The sequence below is a fragment of the Pogonomyrmex barbatus genome, unplaced genomic scaffold (genome assembly GCF_055798465.1).
Source record: "Pogonomyrmex barbatus isolate J1 unplaced genomic scaffold, ASM5579846v1 scaffold7, whole genome shotgun sequence".
NCBI lineage: Eukaryota > Metazoa > Arthropoda > Insecta > Hymenoptera > Formicidae > Pogonomyrmex > Pogonomyrmex barbatus.
This window is the reverse complement of record NW_028297171.1, coordinates 1,300,468-1,323,001: the sequence shown is the minus strand read 5'-3', so window position 1 is coordinate 1,323,001 and position 22,534 is coordinate 1,300,468. Positions and strand designations below refer to the sequence as shown.

General features: G+C 39.8%; 1 protein-coding gene across 5 annotated transcripts in view; it reads right to left on the bottom strand.

The window, feature by feature from the left end:
* Nucleotides 1-9,645: 9,645 nt before the first annotated feature.
* Wdr62 (WD repeat domain 62) overlaps nt 9,646-22,534 on the bottom strand; it is a 249,240-nt gene continuing 236,351 nt past the window's right edge. For 2 of the 5 annotated variants that reach the window (XM_089083111.1, XM_089083112.1), the window contains one exon: nt 9,646-16,432. In XM_089083111.1, coding sequence (XP_088939237.1) covers nt 16,065-16,432 — 368 coding nt within the window. In that variant the 3' untranslated portion in view covers nt 9,646-16,064. Of the gene's footprint in view, nt 16,611-22,534 lie in introns of all 5 variants that reach the window. The other 3 variants (XM_089083113.1, XM_089083115.1, XR_016140837.1) reach the window with 2 other exon arrangements.

Sequence of the window (22,534 nt, the reverse complement as noted above, 5' to 3'; positions counted from 1 at the left end):
AAAATAATTACGAGTTTTCACGACTTCGGTTCGTGATCGGTCCCCGCCGTGACGCACATCTTCCCTTCTTATTTGGGAATACTTGGGCTACAAATACAGCAGCAAATACAAATCGGTCAGCGACGTTTCGTTAAGAGATTCCAATGCCGTCACTCTGCAGTTGCTTTGCTTCTCGTTATTGAAATTTTCTGGAGATTTTGCCGAGTGGGAAAATTTTCGCGGAATATTCGAGTCATTGATAGATTCCAAGACGTCATTGTCGAACACGCAAAAGCTGCATTATCTAAAAGCCAGTGTTACAGGCCGCGTTGTAACGGAGCATCTTTCAGATGCCCCGTTATTAGCGCGCGCTAGGCGGTTCACAGCATCCGGAGTCGCCCGAACATCCCCGACCGCAACCTGTTATTCTAAATATGTTATTTGCGATAAATATCATCACATGTCTCGGTAGTCGAAGGGATAAGATGCCTGCCCGGTAAGCAGGAGATCCAGGTTCGATTCCTGGCTGAGTGGTATTTTTCCTGGGTGGTATTTTTTCGCAAAATAATTACGAGTTTTCACGACTGGTTCGTGGTCGGGCCCCGTCGTGACGCACATCCTCCCTTCTTATTTGGGGTTTCTGAGCTGTCACACGTCAACAGTGTGACCGATCAGCTGTTTCGTTTCGTCGATCAGCTGTTTGACAGCTAACAAATTACGCGCCGACACATAGCACAAAAATATATAAATACCCGGCGAATTTTCGATAAAACATCCAAACCTGTCCGCTCATCCGACCCGTCCGCTTCCAAAGCACCGATCCGACCTGAATAGCGCGAAAAAATTCTCGCGACGAATACCGTTCTCCGTATTTTCGTTCTTTCCTTCTCGAAAAATCGAAGTGTTCTCGGATTTTTTTCCTACGAAATACCGAGCGTTCTCAGTATTTTCGTTTCCTTCTCATCCAGAAAGATGAGAAAGTCGGAGCGTTCTCGGACTTTCTACGAGATATCGGGCGCTCGCGATACTCTCACTTCCGTCTCATCCAACAAGACAGAGTGCTCTCGGACTTGTCTCCTACGAGATATTGGGCGCTCGCGATATTCCCGTTTCCTTCCCGCTCGGAAAGTCGGAACGTTCTCGGACTTTTTACGAAATATCGGGCGCTCGCGATATTTCGGTATTCCTGCGTACTCGAAAGTCGGAGCGTTCTCGGACTTTCCGACGATATACGCAAAAACACGTGTCGCCACAAGCGTCAACTGTTGCCTAGCAATCCGCGCGACCGATCGCTCGGCCACAACGCGGGTCCGATTGCCTAGCAATTGTATATACGACCGACACACGATCTAACAACTGTTATCCGTCGCATTCGCGCTATGAATATCTCAAAGCGATAAGCAAGGTACATACACGAACGGCTTCGCTGCAAGATACGAGATACGTCGTCTACATTAATAATAATCCGTCCAAAGATTTAAACAATTAAAACCCGGCGACTGCGATACTCTTTCAAACCCGGCATCCGACGAGTATCTCCGAGCTCACGTCCCCGTGTCCGTACCGTAGATTTTCTGATCGCGCAGGGACATACCGTTACATGGCGCCCGAACAGGGACCATTTTAAGGAAAAAAAAAAGCCAGATCGCAGATGCCAGCCTGGATACAACTCTTTCAAAACAAGACGCCCTTCGTGTAGCACAATCATTCGATCTCGACATAACCGCGACTCTCGAAGACCTCCGCCGCCGATTACGAACGCCGATTACGTACATTAATGCTCATTCACACATCATGCTTACCATAAAAGCCGGAACATCCACCGACACCGAACCATCCACGGTTACCACACCCCTTCCCGTCTTACTTCCTGCTAAACTGGGTCATGCAAAGACCATGAATCAAATCCGAAAATGAGGGTGCCACTTCGACGGTCACGACTCTCTCTCATTTCTGGAAAAACTCACCGAACTGCAGAGACAATATCAGTATTCTAACGAAATCATGTTGGAAGGGCTGCCCGAATTGCTTAAAGGCAATGCCCTGTCATGATATTGAAACAACGAGAATGAGTGGTTAGGCTGGGAAGACTTCTTAGCCGATTTCCGCCGTTACTTTCTACTGCGTCGTTACTAGATAAAACTAAGCACAAGAAATTCGTGATCGGAAGTAACATCCCAACGAAACATTCTTACAGTATGTCACGCATATGCTCATGTTAATGCACCACATGGGGCATACCATTACATGGCGCCTGAACAGGGACCGTTTTAAGGAAAAAAAAAGGGAGATCGCGGATGCCAGCCTGGGTACAAACTCTTTCAAAACAAGACGCCCTTCGTGTAGCACAATCATTCGATCTCGACATCAACCGCGACTCTCGACATCAGAAAAAATAGATCGACTCTACGAGAACATGAGAGCCGAGTATAAAATGTTTGTCCGGATTAACGAAAAGACTACGTTGCACGATCTTACCGATTAAGCGGCCGAATAATAGGAGGAAATCCAAAAAGCCCGCGAAATAGAGAATAAAGAAATACGTGAATGTCGACGCGTGAATACAGCCGCCCCGTTGCAACCAATTCCATATGATCACCAGAATACGTGTTGGAGGTGCAAACAACGAGGTCACGATCAGTTTCTCGTGCAAACGACCTCCCCAGAAATTTTGCTTACAATGTGGCAAGGACGAGATACTTACAAAAGAATGCCACTTCCGTCCGGGAAACGCCGCGACGGCCGGGGTCGCCGCCAATACGGGAAACTCGCCGTCGTAGAATACACATCCCACCCACACATCCGCGTCAAAATCGGCACTCGCGACTTCTCCGCCTTTCTAGATACGAGATCCGAAATCTCGATGATAAACTCCAAGACTGTGCGTTATACCCAAGAAATCGGGTACGAAGTCACTCCCGCCGAAAGCCAGATTCACTTAGCCAATGGGGCACTCGCCAATACTAACGGGAAAATCACGCTACTCCTAACCACACACAAAAAAGAAAACATCGAACACCCCTTCCAAATCCTACCAACGCTAGATAATACGATCCTAATAGACATAGATTTATGGGCCCACCTCCACCTGACACTGCTCGTTCCACCGATGACACTGCTCGCTCCACCGAACGACGACACCCCTCCTATGCCGTCACCGCCGGACTAACGCGCCGTACGCCCCGAGAAGACCGCGAATTAGCGACCTTTCTGAATGCCGAACTGGAAAAATTCGAGTGAAAGGGCCAACCAACCGTATTACACATATCATCCGAGTAACACCCTCGTACCAATCAAACGGTATCGCCCCCGAATCCCCGCGATGCAAAAGCTCATCGACGAAGAAGTGCAACAAATGGAGAACGAGGGCCCTCCTCCAGCGCGTGGAGTTCCCCGTCGTGATCGTCCGAAAAAGAGACGGCAAACATCGGTTTTGCATCGATTTCTTTAAGGTAAACAACGTGACCGAGACGTGTACCCGCTGCCGCACATCGCCGCTAGACAAAGTGCACCTCCACGGCGCGCGCTATTTGTCTCGATCTGAAGCAGGGATATTGGCAGGTACTCTTCGCCCCCGAAAGCCGACCGATAACCGCGTTTACAGTATCCGGACGAGAACTGATGCAATTCAAAGTCATACCGTTCAGGCTACATTCCGCATCGGTCACGTTTCAATGTTTCCTCGATAGCGTACTCGGCCCCGAATTCGAACCGAACGTGTATCCGTACATCGTCATCGTCAGCCCGTCTTTTGAATCACATCTAACACATCTCGCGAAAGTTTTCCGTCGACTGTGCGACGCCTCCAGCTAAATCCCGAAAAATGTCATTTTTGTCTTACCGAACTTAAGTACCTCGGCCATATAATTAATCGCCGTGGCATCCAGACCGACTCCGACAAAATTAAAGCCATCGCCCAATGGCCCGCACCAGTGTCAAACAAATTCGACAATTCGTGGGTGTGGCCTCATGGTATAGAAGGTTCATACCGAACTTTTCCATCACCGCCGCACCACTGACCAAGTTAACTAAAAAGGGCGTCAGGTGGCAATGGGGTTGGAGGAAGAGAAATCATTTAACGAATTGAAGGAGGCACTTACTACCGCTCCGGTCCTTGCCTGCCCGGATTTTAACCGGTTTATACTACAGACTGATGCAAGCACTCATGGGCTCGGGGCGGTCTTGACACAACACCTGGAGGAGGGCGAACGCGTAATCGCATACACTAGTCGAACACTCAACGGGGCCGAGCGGAATTATAGCGCGACCGAGCTCGAATGTCTATCGGTCGTTTAAGGGATCCGGCATTTGCGTGGCTATCTGGAGAGCTATGAATTTATAGTGATAACCGATCACCAGGCCCTCCGATGGCTGCAACGTCTAGAGTCCCTGACGGAACGATTAGGCCGCTGGGTACTTGAGTTCCAGCAGTATACATTCGATATCAAATACCGAAAAGGGCAGCTGAACCGCGTGACCGATGCACTCTCCCGACAACCCGTACATTCCACTCGACAGGAAAACCAATACCCTTGGTTTAAATGGCAGTTTCAACAGGTAAAGGGAAGGCCTGCCGATTTCCTCAAATATCGGATCAAGAACGGGAAACTATACCGTCATTTTTTACATTCTACCAATTTCCGCGAGGTCCCGGCCAACGAACAATGGAAAGAATGCGTGCCGCGTGAAAAACGTACCGAAATACTGTGGCGGTTACATGATGAACCAATGGCCACCTTGGTATCGCCAAAACGATCGCTCGTGCTGCGCGATTATACTATTAGCCTGGCATGTTTGCTGACACCGCCCGGTACGTTCGAAATTACCTCGCGCATAAATCCCTGCAAAATCGACTTGCCGGCTTTTTACACACGGCCCCCGTGTCATATCCATGAGAACAGATTATGATCGACTTAATAGGGTTTAGAAAGCGGGTTACCCCGCTCGGCAAACGGGCATTCGTGGCTACTATTAATGCAAGACTGTTTTACAAAGTGGATAGAATTACAACTACTCCGCCGTGCCACCACCGCCGCCATCGCGCAAGCCATAGAAAGTCTAATTATATACCGACACGGATGTCCACGCATCCTCGTTTCCGACAACGGGCGACAATTCATCTCCGGGCAATTTAGAAAAATATTAGAGACATTTAATATTACGCACCGCACTTCCTCCGCGTACACGCCTCAATGCAACCCGGTGGAAAAAACAAAACTATCAAAACGATGATCCGACAATACGTAGACCGCGATCATCGCCACTGGGATCGCAGCATTGAGGCATTACGTTTCGCATATAATACCGCGTGGCATAAAACCACCGAGTATAGCCCGGCATTCTTGAACCACGGGCGAGAATTAAACAGCCCCCTCTCCGCGGCGTTACTGTACCGCCGTCCGAAATAAATTGTCGCATCCTCCAGGAGGCATATGAAGTCGTCCTCACCAACCTCGCGCAGGCGTTTCAAAAACAAGCTAAGCATTATAATATGCGACACCGCGCTTGGAAGCCCTCATCGGAGACAAAGTGTGGAAGCGCGTACACCTACTGTCAAACAAAAACGAGACCATCGCAACAAAATTAGCGCCTACGTACACCGTTAACCGTACGTAAAATAATATCTTCCGTAATTTTCGATTTGCGTGACGACCGGGGAAGGTGGCATCGATACATACACATACACGATTTGAAACCGGCACCGGACAACGACATAAACAAAACTGACGAAACCGACAATAACTAAGACCGCTTTAAACAAAACAATACTACCGAACAAATTGAAAATTTGACGAATCGCGTCAGGCCACGAATCGTTCCGACCCCGAGCGGGGTAGAGTTTTTATATCGCCGTTCCGGTATAAATACACGAGCCTACCTATCAGCGGAAAAGTCCGTATCAATCACCAGCGAAGAAAGCAGGAAAAGCTATGGATCACGACACGTCACGCTACGATCTCGAGTTCGAGGTGGGAACGACTCGCGACCACCGCCGAGAAATCCGGATCCCGCTACCGATCCGTCACCACAACGACCAAGCCAGACGATGAGCCGCCTCCGCCAAACCAACCGTACGGAGCGTCACCATCATCCGTCATCCGAGTGATTCCGGCCGAGTTGATACACGAGTGCAACGATTCACCGCCAACAACCTTAAGAAGCTCGAGGGTCTGCTACAGGTACCGTCACCGCCACCGTCCAAAAAGGCTAGCCGCTATACGATATCTCCGGCTAGCCGCTGTGCGGCGAGACTAGCCGAACTTTTTGGCAACTTGTCGGACTTGTCCGACGATGACAACGAGCTTCCATTCTCAATTAGCAGTCAAGGTCGCCGCAGCAACACCGGTCGTATCCACTGCCACGATCGCAATGTGGGACCACCGCTCCACCGCCTGCCCGACAACGACCGTATCCCACACCACGGTCGCCACGCTGGATCGCCACACCACACCGGCCAGTTATTCCGCCCGCATCCGGCCGAAATCCATTGCCACGGTCGCCCAGACCGGCGATGTCCCGTTCGCTCCTGCCGAGACATCACTATCGCTCGCCGACCGACCGATGATGCCAACGTTCGGACCGGCGGGACCGAGGTAACCGTGACCGACGGGATAATTGTGAAAGTGCCCTATTTCGCGGCTCACATCTCACGTTTGTATAAGGCACGATTAGGAGTCCGGAAATTCCTGCTCCGGTTTAATAGCAATAGCGATTGCCATTATAAGCGTGAGATGTGATGTCCGAAATGGGGCACTTCTCTTAACAAAGGGGGAGATGTAACGGAGCATCTTTCAGATTACTAGCGCGCGCTAGGCGGCTCACAGCATCCGGAGCCGCCCGAACATCCTCGACCGCAATCGAACAATACACGCGCGTTTCTGAGCTGTCACACGTCAACGGCGTGACCGATCAGCTGTTTCGTTTGACAGCTCCTAACAAATTACACGCCGACACGTAGCACAAAAATAGTAATTTCACTCACTGCGAATTATTATCTCATGATTATATTATAAGCAAATTAATTGCGAATTCTTATATCTTTATTCTTATATTTTTATGTCTTTAATCACTTTAATATTATAGTTATTATAGTTTACTGCCGAATCTACCAGACCGTTTGCTACTTTAAAGTTAAGTTATTATGTAATTATGGTTGTATTTTATCTCAATCTTGTTTCGTAACCTGCCTGATATACGAGGCGGGTGATATGTTCAGGAAAATTATAAGTATTTAAAATGAGCGTATGACTTCGCACAGAGAATATTCTCTGTGCGAATTCATACGCTCATTTTATTTCTCGAAACTTCTGTGGATAGTTAAACGCTTCGTTCGAACAAGCGTGCTTGTTTTCGTTTCGTTTTTATATATTTTCGAAGCAGTCAAATTCGTCAAAGACAGCTCGTTGTCGCTCACTGATTGGTTGTCGAAAGTTACACGAGCTTAATTCGTGTGCTTACTGTTTCGTTCTATCCGTTTTTATGCGAAAGCTATGTTGTTGAGTGATCGTGATTGCTCACTGTGCGACCAGCATCCGTCCAGAACGAACATCTTGTAACCTGTAATGCAAGTGCTCTCGGTCCGGCAACACTTGTTAATTTAATAAAATACGGCATACGTAGTTAATAGAACTCTCGAGCTTGATTTGACCTGATCATTTCCTTACCGATTCCCGAACCAGCACAAAAATAAATAATTTTAATGTATACGAGTTAATGAAATCAGAGGCGCACTATTATTTTTCTTATACCAAACAGGAATTTTACAAAAGAAAAAATTAATATGAACATATGTAAACGTATTTCGTATTTAACTATATACTTTATTTATTATATTTATATATTTATATATATTTCATATAAAAAGTTCTTACTGGGTAGTGTAAAATAATTGCAAAATTAAATTAATTCTCTATTAAAATTTACTTTATATGTTTATTCATCTTTTTTCAGTTATTTTACATATAATGTTTCCTAAAAATCATATTCATATATCAAATGTCGATTATAATTGCGCCCGCGACTCAGATTCACGCCGAGAAAGCATTTAGTATTCTCGATTGCGATAGAGTCGAGCGAGCGGAGTGAGAAGAAGGGACAACATTCTGTTTCTTGCTTGATGCACCGAACTTGGTCGAGCGCGCGTAGACACGCGGACCAGACCAGAGACGTCTCTGTGTACGTAAGTGGAGGGAGAAAATCACTAGGGTGCTCGGGCACAAGTTCGCACCACTGTGTGTGATACGGGTTAGGTTAGGTTTCATTTTTTGATAGTGGAGTATCCTCCTCATAGGGGGAGGGGGAGACATGCTGTCTTCAAGCATATCAACGCGAAGCAAGATTCTAATAGTTCTAATAGTTCATAATTTTTCATAATAATGATATGGTACATAATGATATTTAACCATTGTAATACGAATTAGGTTAGATCTTTCGGTGAAATCCCCCTATATAGGAGGGAGCGGAACGTATTGTTTCCAAGCATGCACTTCAATGCAAAGCGAGGTTCCATGGATTTAAAATTTGCATGAAGTTCAATTCAAATCTATATATTGATATACTGATAAAAATTAACATATTTTTCAAATTTTTTTTGTATATAACTTTTTAATAAATGGTAACTACTGGTTAAAACCTTTTGATTGTTACTCAGAGTGTTCTTGACAATATATGTCCGGGTCAAGATTATCGGAGCTATGTCTACTAATATCACAATTTACTAACATTTATATAAGTATATCTCAAAAACTATACGAGACCGCCAATTAAGTTATTTACAAAATTTGCGACCGCTGCCCTGAATTCGTCGGTCGCCGATCTCATAAACGGCTTTGCTATATCGCAAATCTAGTGCCTGTTGAAGGAGTTAGGTGTCCTACTGCTCGTACTGGATTCCGACCTTAATTTTATAAAATCTAAGACATCTCTGCGAGATAGTTTACTGTCCGGATGTAATTGTCCTCTAGAGTTTTTTAAGCTTGAAATAAAGATGTTTTTCAGGGATAGGAGTGGTGTTGGAGAGTGTTGTCGCCGCGGTCCGACCTGCATCCATCGAGAGAATAAGACCATCATTTCTCTGGAGTACCGGTCGTGGGATTCAAAAGTATGCATGTATATATGTATATTGTAGTGTATATATATATATATATATATGTATCATTGAATTGTTGGCGTGTTATTCTAAACACGTTATTTGCGATAAATATCATCATATGCCTCTGTAGAATAAGATGCCTGTCCGGTAAGCAGGATATCCAGATTCGATTCCTGGCTGAGTGATATTTTTCGCAAAATAATTTCGGACTTTTGACTGGTTCGGACCCCGTCGTGACACACACCTTCCCTTCTTATCCTCTTTTTATAAAACTAAGATCATCAAGTATAATTATAAAGATAATAAATTGGATAATAAATTGGCGTCCGTGCCGTCCGGCCCGTCATAAGTAACCGGCACAGAACGGCGACTCCTTACAATTCACCGATCAGCTAGACTCGAGATGGTTGGGCGCCAAGCATGCGATGCCACGAAAAAAATGAGATTTACTTATATCCGGACCAGTGCACGATACGTGGCGACAAAATGCGGCTGCTCAGAAAGTTATCAGGTAAGAGGGAGTTCGACGGTCAGGGAGACTGGCTATTTCAGGGAGAGAGGTAGAGGCCAATAAGTAATTAATAATCAGCAGCAAGTTTATTCGTGAACTTTCCAACGTGACTTCGAATTAGTTACGAAGTAGTACAATACGGATATGACCTCGCCGATCACACAGTAAACGGCTGACTCAAAGGACGCGCGACGTACATAGATGGTCGGTAATAATAAGAAATTTCGGTTACAATATCCGCGGTAATTCAACACCGACTTTCCATACAAAATTCGCTGCGACAAGTACTCGAAATCCTAAGCAGGACTGGCAGCAAAATATATAAGAATTAGCAGATAATTAGCGCAAATAAGACGGTAGTAAGCGTTCGGCAATTCGCAGCCCGAATAACAGCACGTGCAAGCACCAATACGCGGTAAGCTAAACTCGCGCAGGCAGGATAGCGCAACATACAAAAATAGCAACAGTACAGCAATAACGAAATCATACGTTAACGATAGTTTGAATCCATGTGATACTGCACCGGAGCAATTCACAACCGCCACAATGAACTCAACAGCGACGCAATTCCACAGCGCAATATTACAATTAATAGCCGTCGGAACGACAAGACATCGCGTACATTAATTACAAAACGCCAAAAATAACATTAATAGACTTAACGTAGCCGCTGGAGCAAGGGGGGGGGGAGCGAAACGTCGTCTAGACTTCCTCCTATGACGGATGATTGCTACGACCGTCACAGGCACCGGCACTTGGTTCGTTACACTCTAACTATCACTCACATACAGTGAGTCACAAAATTATTCGCTCAGTTAAAAATGCAACAATGAATGAAATAATGCGACAACAAAGGACTTTACAAATTTTTTTATTTGGAAATACATATTTTATAATTCAATATAACTGAATCGTAAAAAAAATTGAAACATTGAAAAAAAATTGAAACATTGTAGTTTATAATTACAAAAAAAAAACAGATTATAACAATCTTTACACGTTTCCCAATATTATTCGCTCACGTTACGAACAGGCTAAAACAAATGTAAACAAATACATCGAAACATCGAATGATATTTGTTTCTGTCTGTTGCTTAAGGTTAATATAACAGATTCAATAGAACAGTATTCAATAAGCATCGATTTCCATTTATAACTTCTTATTTCAATAATTCATTATCATGGGCAGAAAAAGCAAAGAAACAAATTTAGAAATTAGGAATTAATTATTTTTCATTGGAAAAATGGTAAATCTTTAAAAGAAATTAGAAGTATTGTTTGCAAAAGTTATTCGACGGTGCGATATATTATTAAACGATACGAAGAAGAAGGACGAATAGAAAATAAAATAGGTTGTGATAGAAAAAAATTATTAAATTCCTCAGAAGAGCGCTTTGTAATTAGAAATATTAAAGAAGATCCAAAGATTGTTCCCCAAAGAAAGTATTCCCCGAATAAACGCACTTCTTTACAATTTCTCTGAAAAAGAAGTTTCCCACGAAACAATATGAAAAGTATTACGGAATAACGGATACAACGTGTAGCTAGAAGAAAATCTCATATAATTAAAGTTAATAGAAAAAAAAAGACTAGAATTTGCTAAAAAATATTTCAAAGTCTCCGGAATTTTGGCATAATGTTATATTTTGCAATGAAAGCAAATTTAATATTTGGGGCTCCGACGGCTATCAAAAAGTTTGGAGAAAAGCAAACGCGGAGTTTAATCTCAAGAACCTGTGTAGTACAGTTAAACACGGAGGCGGTCATGTAATGATTTGGGGGTACATCAGTTATCAAGGTGAAGATAAACTATATGTATACACATTATTACAGGAACGATGGACAAGATAATGTATTTAGACATTTTGAAAAAGAATTTGAAGCAAAGTGCTCAAGAGATGGGAATCCCAGACAATTTCCACTTTTATCAGGACAACGATTCTAAGCATACATCCAGATTAACAAGAAATGGTTGTTGTATGATTGTCCAAAAATAATGAAAACTCCACCTCAATCCCCCGACCTGAATCCAATAGAGATGGTATGGGATATGTTAGATATTAAAATACGCAAACATTTTATTACAAACATTTTATTACAAAATTTACATTTTATTACAAAATTGAGTTGCAAAATAGATTACAAGAGGAATGGCAAAAAATAGACAGCGATTATTTAAAAAGAATAGTAGAATCGATGCCAAAAAGACTTGTCGAAGTTATAAAACAAAAAGGATATCCCACTAAATATTAATTTTATTAAAATAATAATTTTTACAAAATGAGCGAATAATTTTGTGACATGAAAACGATTAAAAAATTGTTATAATATGTTTTTCTGTAATTATAAACCACAATGTTTCAAATTTTTTTTATGTTTCTGTTATATTGAACTGTAAAATATGCATTTCCAAATAAAAAAATTTTTAAAGTCCTTTGTTGTCTCATTATTTCATTCATCTTTGTTGCATTTTCGATTAAACGAATAATTTTGTGACTCATTGTAAATTCGCGCTACCGGCATTCCCGCGACGCTCGCCCGATTCATCTGCTGTTCGTGCGACGACAAACGTGACGGTTTTACACAATAAAATGCTCGATTCGCCAACTACGCTGGCTATTCTTGGCTGTTCGACGGTCTTCGGATCCACGTCCGTCTTGTTAGAGCGCACCACGAAAAGTGATTACCCGCATCCTCGCGGGGTACACGCAGACGATCGCCATCTCCTTCTCGCAGTTTCATTATTGGCCGAAAATCGGCTAATCGCGTGGCCTCAATTGGCCGCGCGCCGTGAAGTCCTCGCGGGAAACTTGAATGCGGCGGTATCGGTGGCCACGTCCCTTTGCGTTTCAGCTTCTTAGGCCTTGAGATTTTCGCACTTTTCTGGCCAAATCGGTCCTCCTAAAGGCTTTCATCTTTCCTAAGCTTCGTTAGGACGTTCCATCTCCGAGATCCCCACGTTTTGTTCCGTAGGGGTGGCGCCGTCTCCGTCATCGCGCCGTTCGTCTCCCGATCGGCAGTGGCGATTTTCAAGCTGTAATCGAGATCTATCTTACAAGTGGCATTTCCATCCTCGCTAATATGGGTGCGAGAGGGGTAATACAACTTGCGTGTTACGATTGCTTTCACATCGTTCCTTCTTCAGCTATTCCTCCTGCATCCGCGCCTCCTTTATGCTGATCCTCGCCCGTCGGTAAGTGCAAAATACATGTAAGGAGCAGCCGTCACTCCGCTCCCTGAAAATAATAACGGTTGTCGCATCGCGACCGCGACAACGGGTCCGCTGGCCAAATCACAATCGTCCGCGCTCCTCCCCCATCGGAGGACGCGGATCCGAGTCAACTCCTCCGCGATCGCGCCTATGCTTCTTGTAACCGGCAGTTAAAAAGCGCTACATCACAGTCTATATTTTAATATATTTAAAACTTATTAAAATCGTAAATGGAAACTTGGTTGTTTGCCCTTGTAAGTTACATTTTTTATAACATGATTATGAGGAATTTGGCACTTATAATACCAAATTATCTACTATTTATATTGTAAATTTTGTATAAATATTTATACATTATGAAAGAAGTAATATACATAATTTATAACAATAATTATAACTTATAAACAAATACAACAATATACAAAATTATAATTTTAAATAATCTGAAACTATGTATACAATTAAATAATTACCATAATAAGAGTAATGATTTGGAATGATGTTTTATTATATGACATTAATTAATTATTATCATATATGCAATGAGATTCTATGTATCATATATCATCTATCCATATTTTCCTGTATTAATAATGTTAAAAATGTTGATAATAATTATAAAATATTTCAATTTATTAATATTTGTAATATTATTTTAGTCTCGATTATTATCTAGTATATTTTATATTACTTATAAATTAAATGATTTACTCGAAAATTTATTTTCTTGAATATGAATAAAAAATCATTGTGCCATATATACACTACTAAAAAATAAGAGGATTATTTTTAATGTTTGTTCATTTTTAAATTGTAACTAATCAACGAATAAGTAATGTTAAAAATAAAAATAAAAAATGAATTACAAAAAACAAAACCTGTACTGATAAGATACATTTGATCAATTTTTATTCAAATGTAAGTACTTAAAGATGTGATTGGTCTTGACATGTTTCGGTCTTCTATAATTTTTTCCTTTAAAAATTTATATTCATTTACGTTATTTATGTTCAAGTTGTATATAGTTGTTATGACATAACAAAATTTACATATATGGTTATTGGTACCATCTTAGAATATACTATGTTTTTTCAAGTAAAAAAAAATCTTGTCTGAACGAGCAGCACTTTCTTGTGCTGCATATCGGCAAATGCTGGTAATATCGTTAAAAAAACAAGAGTTTAAATTACAATATGTCAAGAAATAATCTGCATAAGACAAATTTTTTTCACATTAAAAAGCAAATTGTACTTTGAGATCATATTAATGACTATATTTGTCTATTTTTTTATAACAAAAATATGGAAAAATATAAGTTTCAAATTTGTAGATGTCTTTAATATATTCTTATTCAAAATCAATTATATCTCTGAGTAATCGATAATCAATTAAATAAAAATTGATTAAATCTCAGGTAGCAAACGTTATTTGTCGTCATTTTGAAATTTAATATCATCATAATGATGTCAAATAATGTCAGTTTGCTATTTGAAATGTATCTAATAAAGAAATGTTGTCTTATAAAACTCATTTTTATTTTCTTTATGTTAATTATTTGCTGAATAATTATATAAAAGTGTTGAAAAAGTGAGAAAAAATAATCTTCTAATTTTTTTTAAATTCTATGTATTCCCATTCTTTCTCTTTCTCTCTCTGTCTCTCTCTCTCTCTCTCTCTCTCTCTCTCTCTCTCTCTCTCTCGCACGCGCGCGCGTGTGTATATGTGTAAGTATATGTATAAGTGTTGCACGTATGCGAATTAATTGTAATAATTGTCATTCATTACATATCCAGTAAATTTCACAATAACTAATTTCCAATTGTTATAAACATATTAAAAATGTAATTCAAGTAATTATAATAAAGATTAACAATATTTCTCTAAATGATAAATTAATACACAAACACAATGTGTTATTAAATGACCATCACTTTAATTTAAATGGCACTGGTTATATATAATATTAAATAGAATTTTGATAAAAAATAGTAATTATGTTAAAATAAAATACACAAAATACATACAAATTAAAAAGTAATGATACACTCGTTAATCATATGTATTTTGAATACATACTTTGATTACTCTCAATATAATTTTTTTGTAAAATTTAGTAAGACATGTTACTTGATAATTGAGTAGAATAATTTAAAATTGATGATTTTATAAAACTGCAAAAATTTTTCAACATGTTCATGTGAAAAAATATGAAAATATATTAATTTCTGTGTTAGAATATGCATTTACTATAAGATAATATGATTAAATTATAACTTTTAAGTTATAACTTTTATTAAATATGATCTATTAAAAAAGAAGATATTTATATTAAAGAATTATATAATTTAGTTATGTTAAATTAATAATTCTAAATAAATTAATATGATTTCATAGTTCATATTTCATAGTTCATATTTTGAAATATCGAATATTGGTAAATCTTTCTATCTCATCAGCAGGCTTGAGAAATGTATTCTTAATACAATGACTATGTAAATCTCTAATTTATACTGGCAAGCTTTATAATGTATATTTTTTATTACAACTTTCTGTAAAGCTTTAATAGCAAAGAAAGAAGTATATCTTTAGACCGCTGATACAAATAACCTTTGGTTATATAATAAGAGTACTAGTGTTATTATAATAACGCTCACACGATATATCAATATTTGTTTGAAATCTATTCTATTAGTCTTTAATTAATTGGCATTTCATGATATATGGCTTCAGAATACAAATAGATGAGGTCGTTGTAATCGGTCCTATATATCTATCTAATTAATTGTGAAACACGTGCATTATTTACGTTCTTATTTATCCATTTCGCGATTTGTCTTAGTAACTAATCTATTTTCGTTATGTATATTAATAATTAAGAATAACACTTATACTTAACATCATGCGATATAAAAGCAATAATTTCAATAATATTTAATGTTACATTTAGTATTATTAATTTATATATTGCCAAATTTAACGCTTAATTATAAAAATTAATATAATCCACCGTTAGTAAAAAGAGAAAATCTCTTGTGCAGCTTTATGAATAGGTTTTATGTGCGGAAACACATTCCCTTCATTTTTATAAAGCAAAATACATTTAAATTCTCAAATAAAAAAAAGAGTTATCAATTGTATAATGTTTTGGAAATAGATTACTACAAGATATATTCTTGGTATTATTTTGTAAATATGTCGTCGATATATTAAATACACAATGACAATAATATTTCTTTTATTAATTCTCAGATGGACGGATTTTATATGTGACTTTATTGAGTCCCTCCCATCCTTTGTTGCATCATGGTTAGAAGCAACTCAGAATACTGTTGCATCATATTGACTACTTTACTTTGATCTTGACCAGCGAGTAATTCTTGAAATTTCATCGTCGCTTCATTAGTAACAACGCTTTCGCTACTTCTGTCATCACAATTTTCACTACCAGCAACAACCAATCGTAGAGTACGCATAGTTTCGTTAACAGATGATTCCAAACCACGTAGCATTGTATCTCGGTCGATTGTTTCTCTAGAAGAGTCACCATCGTTATCAATTGTTAAACGTTTATACAGTTGAACAACGTTGTCTGCAGTTCGTGTAAGTTCATCCGCAATTGTATTGCATAGTTGTGTGGACACTGTAAAAATACATATTATCAAGTTCACATCAATAAAATTTAATTCAATCATGCATTCAATCAAGATCATGCATAGTGTATAATATAATGATATAAAGAATGTTCTATTTTAAACAGTTCCGAATATTTCAAAAACTGAGTCTGGCAGACAAAATATTTCTGACAAAAATTGCATTGTCTGGAACAAAAAATGATCTAATTAATTTTGAATAAATAAAATTTTCAATATAAGTTTTAACAGAAAAATATTTCGAATAAAAGTAGCATTTTGACAATGTGTAAGTCGATTGTAAAATCTTGAAATAGCGTTTCTAATATAATCCATGGAAATGAGCGTAGCTTCATCAAGAATTCGATAACGTAAATCAAATACAGTTCGTGGTTTATTGTATAAACTTTCTTCAGATAGCCCCATAAAAATAATCGAGGGGTGAGAGGTCTGGCGATCAAGCTGATTACTTGACCAAATCTTTCCCCGCTATCTATCGTCAGCGAAGATTTTGTTTAAATATACAGTTATTTTTCCAAAAAGATACGTCGTTGCATATTGCAAATCTCCATTTTTTAAAATAGCAATTATTTTTTTTTACACCAATTGATTCATCTCATTATTTTGTATATAAAAGTATTAAGATAAAGTTGTCAAAAAATGAATAATTTATGAGATATTTTACATTAATCAAATTGCCTATTAAATTTAAGCTTCATAACATAAAAAGCACTTATTAAAAGAATATCTTATTATTATCTTATAATGTTTTGAAGAACTCTCGAGGTCAGTTATAAGAATATATCAAAATAAGTTTCCATAAAAAAAAAATTAACCTCCATGTAACCCAACATCCAACCCAAGGTCAAACTGATAAGGTCAGTAAATAGATCTCTTTAAACCTTCTATAACTTTTATCCGAAATATTTTTCTGTAAAATTTATATTTTTGGAGATATTCTAGTCTTGATTTTTTTAGCATGCCTTGTACGTACGTACGCACGCACGCACACATACACAGAGCTGGTATCTAATTTTTACATGTAGAATACACTCATATTACATAATTGCATTTGAAAATAAAACGATGATCTTTATGTGATTTGGACAAAAATAATTTTGTGAAAATTGATTTTATCATTATTTTATTCCTCTAAACTATATAATTTTTTCCTATCAAGTTTAGTTTTCGAGATATTTTGCTGGATTAATTAAAATGAGACATTCTATATTATAACGTGTTATATTAATTTAAAAATTAGAGAACATATTACTATTACAATCGATATTACTATATTATGATTGATTTTTATCAATTATATATACTTCTTTAATAAATTTTAAATATCTATTCAAAGAATTTTTATAAAGTTCATTGAATAAATAAGTCATTGCGCATGCATATGCATATCAAAAAATATATATAAAACATATAATATATTTGTCTTTTTATATATACAGTGACCTATATAATTCATTATAACTTGATATTTCGGAAATTTTTAATGACACAAAAAAATATTTCATAAAAATGAAACGATTTCGAGGAGAACGTATTTTAGTCATATTGTTCTTTTTTCTAGATGGAAACGTAAAACAGACTAGTTTTCCCCGTCCGAAATCGGGTGTGTTGTATTTCGAAAGCGAAATAGCTCGCCGGCCGCACAGTTAATTAAAATAATAATAATTACTATTATAATTAATATAATAATTACTGAGAATTATTTATATGTAACAATAATAAATGAAATTTATTATAAATCAGAAGAAATAATATAACAAAGAAAAAAAATAATAACTTGACAATGTTTATTGTTGATGTTATTAATCGAGGCTGTTATGTGAAATCTACACTGACGTGGGGACACAGCGCGTATACCTGAAATCGGCGTTCGCAAGGTGACGGAATCGCCAGAAGGCGGTATCTGTCGGAACGCGAGTTTACAAATTATAGCCGCAAGTTTTTTCGATGATTAATGAGGCAATCGCGAATTGTCGCGGATGCGATTGCCTAGCAACGACGATCGTAAACCTCGATCCTATCGAAATTTGGCGCGCTGATCGTGAGTAGACGATGCGGCTCTGAGATCACGATTTCGGTCTATACTCGGATCTATAGGTTTTTATATATATATATATATATATATATATATATATATATATTATATATATATATATATAGATATATAATTTATTGATTCTTTTCGGGGATACAATTTTACAAATTATACCGCTCTTAACAATTTCGCTTATCCTACCTTATTCCTAATTTAAATCTAATCCTAATCTTAATTTAATCTAACCCATGCATCGCACGGACTTCCGTTTTCGCAGCAAATTTTTTTTATTTGATACTATTCCTCTCCCGACATTTCAAACATTTTCCGTCATTTAAGTATCATCTCATTGGCAGTTCCCTTCTCCCCCCCCCCCTCTATCTCTCTCTGCCCTCTCTCTGGACTTCTCACTCTCTCTCTCCCACCTCTCCGTCTCTTTCACCCCCCTCTTTCCCTTACTACCTCTTCTTCACCCGTCCTAACTCTAATCTCCTTATCCATTCTTCTTCCTCTCCATTCTCCCCCAAAACTTCTTCCACTTTCCCCTGCCATGTTCCCTCCGCACCCCACTTTCGCACATCCTTCCCAAACGTGCTCCTACGATTTCACTTCTAACTCACACACTCTACACAGCTTTTTTTCATCTTTTTCCAGTATTCTTTTTTCCTTACTCCCCTTCCCAATCTTGCCACTCTCATCCATCTCCTTTCCGCCCAATCCTTCTTCAAACAATTCGGAATCCCTTCTCTCTTAACTCTTTTATACCATCTATTATACTTCAAATTAAAAAACTTTTCCCACCTTTCCTTTCTTTGTTTATTGCTATCTACTCTCTCCAGCTTAGAAAATTCTACCTGTCCACTCTCCCTTTATCTCTCCATCTCCTCCAATTCCACCCCTCTCTTCCTACAGAATTCTTGTCTCTCCCTCTCCCATACCTCATCGCTCTTTCCCTCTTTTCTTCCCAACACATTCTCGCTATCTTGCTTCCCCTTCCCTCATCTCAACCAGCCTCATCTCAAACCCCCACGCTCTCTTATCCCTCTCTTCTCCTTGCTCTTTCTTCGTTTCCCACCAACTTCCTGTTTCTCCCGTCCTTGCAGTAAAATCCCCTCCTATAATTGTACAGATTCCATTTTCTTTGTTTTCCCCCCAACCTCTCAACTTCTTCCATTTTTTTCTCTATGTCCCCATTTACATATACCCCGACCACCCTCCACTTCTTCCCTAACAAATTTATCATCCTGACTATCACTGCTTCCATTTTCGCTCCTGCCTCTCTTTTCTCCATCTCAATTCTCTTCCTTATCCCTGCTACCATTCCCCCCTGCTACATTTCCTTTTTATTCTTCCGCTCGGTCAACTGCACTTCCCATATATAGTTCTTCGGCAGCCTTCCATTCAATCTTTCTCATCCTTTTTCCACTCATGTGTCATCAGCATCATCACATCCCATTTTTCCAATCCCTTCCAGAAATCATTGTTCTTGTTCGCCAATCCTGCCACATTCCAAAACGCCAACTTACATGTCCAATCTTCCTTTCCCATATCTCCCCCTCTCCCGTCCTCCATTCCTCTTAGCATTGCATCTTTTCCACTTTTGTCTCCCCTCCCTTCTCTCAGCCCTCCTCCTCCCTTCCCGCTCTCTCCTCTTCTTCTTCGTCTCCCTCTGCTCTTCCGTCCGCCTATTCCCTTATCTCTACGGAAACCCCATCCCCTTGATTCTCTCCCTTCAATTTCTTTTACTATTCTTTAGAAACTTCGTCCTCATCCTACAACCATACCAAAGATTGAATGAGGTAGTTCTCATTCAAAATTAACATTCCATTTCCTACTCGCATTCTTCCCCCATCTTTCCTCTTCCTTTGCGATTTCCGCGATATGCCATTTTTCCTTCCTTTCCTTCCACATCAGGTTATCTACAATCCATCCCTTATCATATTTCCGATCTTTTTTCTTCTTCATAGTTCTCCTTTTCTCTCCTTCTGATCTCACCACTGCCATCCTTCCTCGCTCTTCTGATTCTTCTTTAATTTCCCGTATCCCCACTCTATCCTTACTCCAATTTTACCAATCATCCTCTCCACCTTGCTCTTAATATCCCCCTTTTTTATCGATAACCCCTTTAATATTACATTCCTTTTCTTCTCCTGTCTTTCCTTTATTTCCTCTCCATTGCTCTCATCTTCTCTTCTAACTTTTTAGCTATTCCCATGATATTCGCTTCCCCCATTTCTCTCCTCTTCCCCTTCAAAGCCTCAACCCTCTCCTCTATTTCCTCCAATCTCTTCTCTCCTTCCCCTTCAGTCTCTCTTTTATCTCATTTAATTTCCAATTCCTCCAACCTTTTTTTCATCCTATCTGATTTCTCTCTTCATTCTTTTTCCCTTCTTCTCATGTTGCCTAGTTCCTTCTTTATATCATCTAAATTTTTTTCCACCCTCTCCCGTTTATCTTTAAAATCTCCCATCCACCTCATCAATAATCCCCATTTTGCTCTCTTTTTATTCCCTAACTTTTGTTCCCTAATTCCGGCGACCTCGATATTAATTTCTACGGAACAGCTCCGTCTCACTATCTTTTCCTGCCCTCCTCATTCCTCCTGCCCTCTCTTTTTTTCTCTTTCATAATTCTAAACATCCCATGCTCTTCCTACGCTCGCTGTTCTTCCCCGCATTCTCCGTCTTTCCTCTCCTACCTTCTATCTCCTTGCCACTTTTCCTGTCATCATTCGAAGCCATTTTCTTTCTCTCTCTTCATCCGCACTTGCCTTTCATCTTTCAATATCGCCGCCTCTTACATTCCCGCCTTAAGGCTCCTCTCCATCAAGCCCGGCAAGTGTTTTTTCCGCCGCATTCCTTTCTCCGCTGACACTTTATACTACACACACTCCTCTGCTCTGCCGTCTGTACATCCACCCAGCCTACCCCCCCCCCCCTCTCTCTCTCTCTCTCTCTCTCTCTCTCTCTCTCTCTCTCTCTCTCTCTCTCTCTCTCTCTCTCTCTCTCTCTCTCTCCCTCCCTCCCTCCCTCCCTCCCTCCCTCCCTCCCTCCCTCCCTCCCTCTCTCCCTCCCTCCCTCCCTCCCTCCCTCCCTCCCTCCCTCCCTCCCTCCCTCCCTCCCTCCCTCCCTCCCTCCCCCTTCTCTCCCGCTTTCTCTTTTTCGTTCTCCTTCTCTTTCTCTCTTTCGTTCTCATTATCGTACGCACACACATCACGTACTCAATGTATTTGTCTTTTTAACCTCTCTTCACCACTCTCTTCACCTTCACTTTCATTCGCTCCTCCTGAACCTGCACACTTTTCTTCCCCTTCACCACTGCCCAATTCTTCACACTCTCTTTTTCAACTCTCCTTTTCTTACATCCTCACCCCGTTCACCCTCACTGTCTTTTATACAAATTTCGCCCGTTAATACACGCCCGCTATTCTTCGCTCCGGAAACGGAAGTCATGTATATATATATATATATATATATATATATATATATATATATATATTGTGGATCGTAAAAATGGCGAGTGTCGGAGCGGATTACGGATATTCCGCGGATGCATCGAGATTCCTTTGCGAGATAAACGGTCGGCCGGGAACTCCCGGTGGCGGCGGATCCTCACCTCGACAATACGTCCTCGATAGGAATCGTGAAGTACACGCGATTCTTGGAGTGCGATCGGCTGGGATTTTTCGGGTGGAGGTGAATTGCCCTCACCTCAGCGATTCCCTTGGTTCGGTTTGGATGGTGTTAGGAAAAACTGGATGCTGATCTCTCGGCGAAGCAGGAAACACTCGTGGTCGTTCTTTTCGGTTACGGAAAGCGGAGGTCGGATCGAGAAAGAGAACTTAGCTTCGCCGGAAATTTCCAGGCGGCGGCGAGATACCTTCATCTCGGTTTCGTTACGTCTCTTTGTAGAAGCGGAGCGCCGGATCAACTTGTGGGAGCGAGCATGATCCGAAGGAGATCTGTAGAAGATCTGACTTGATAGAGCGGAGGCCTTTTATACCACCATGATCCGATATTCGGGCGGATTCGGAACGATTCATCGTGAGCGGTAATTG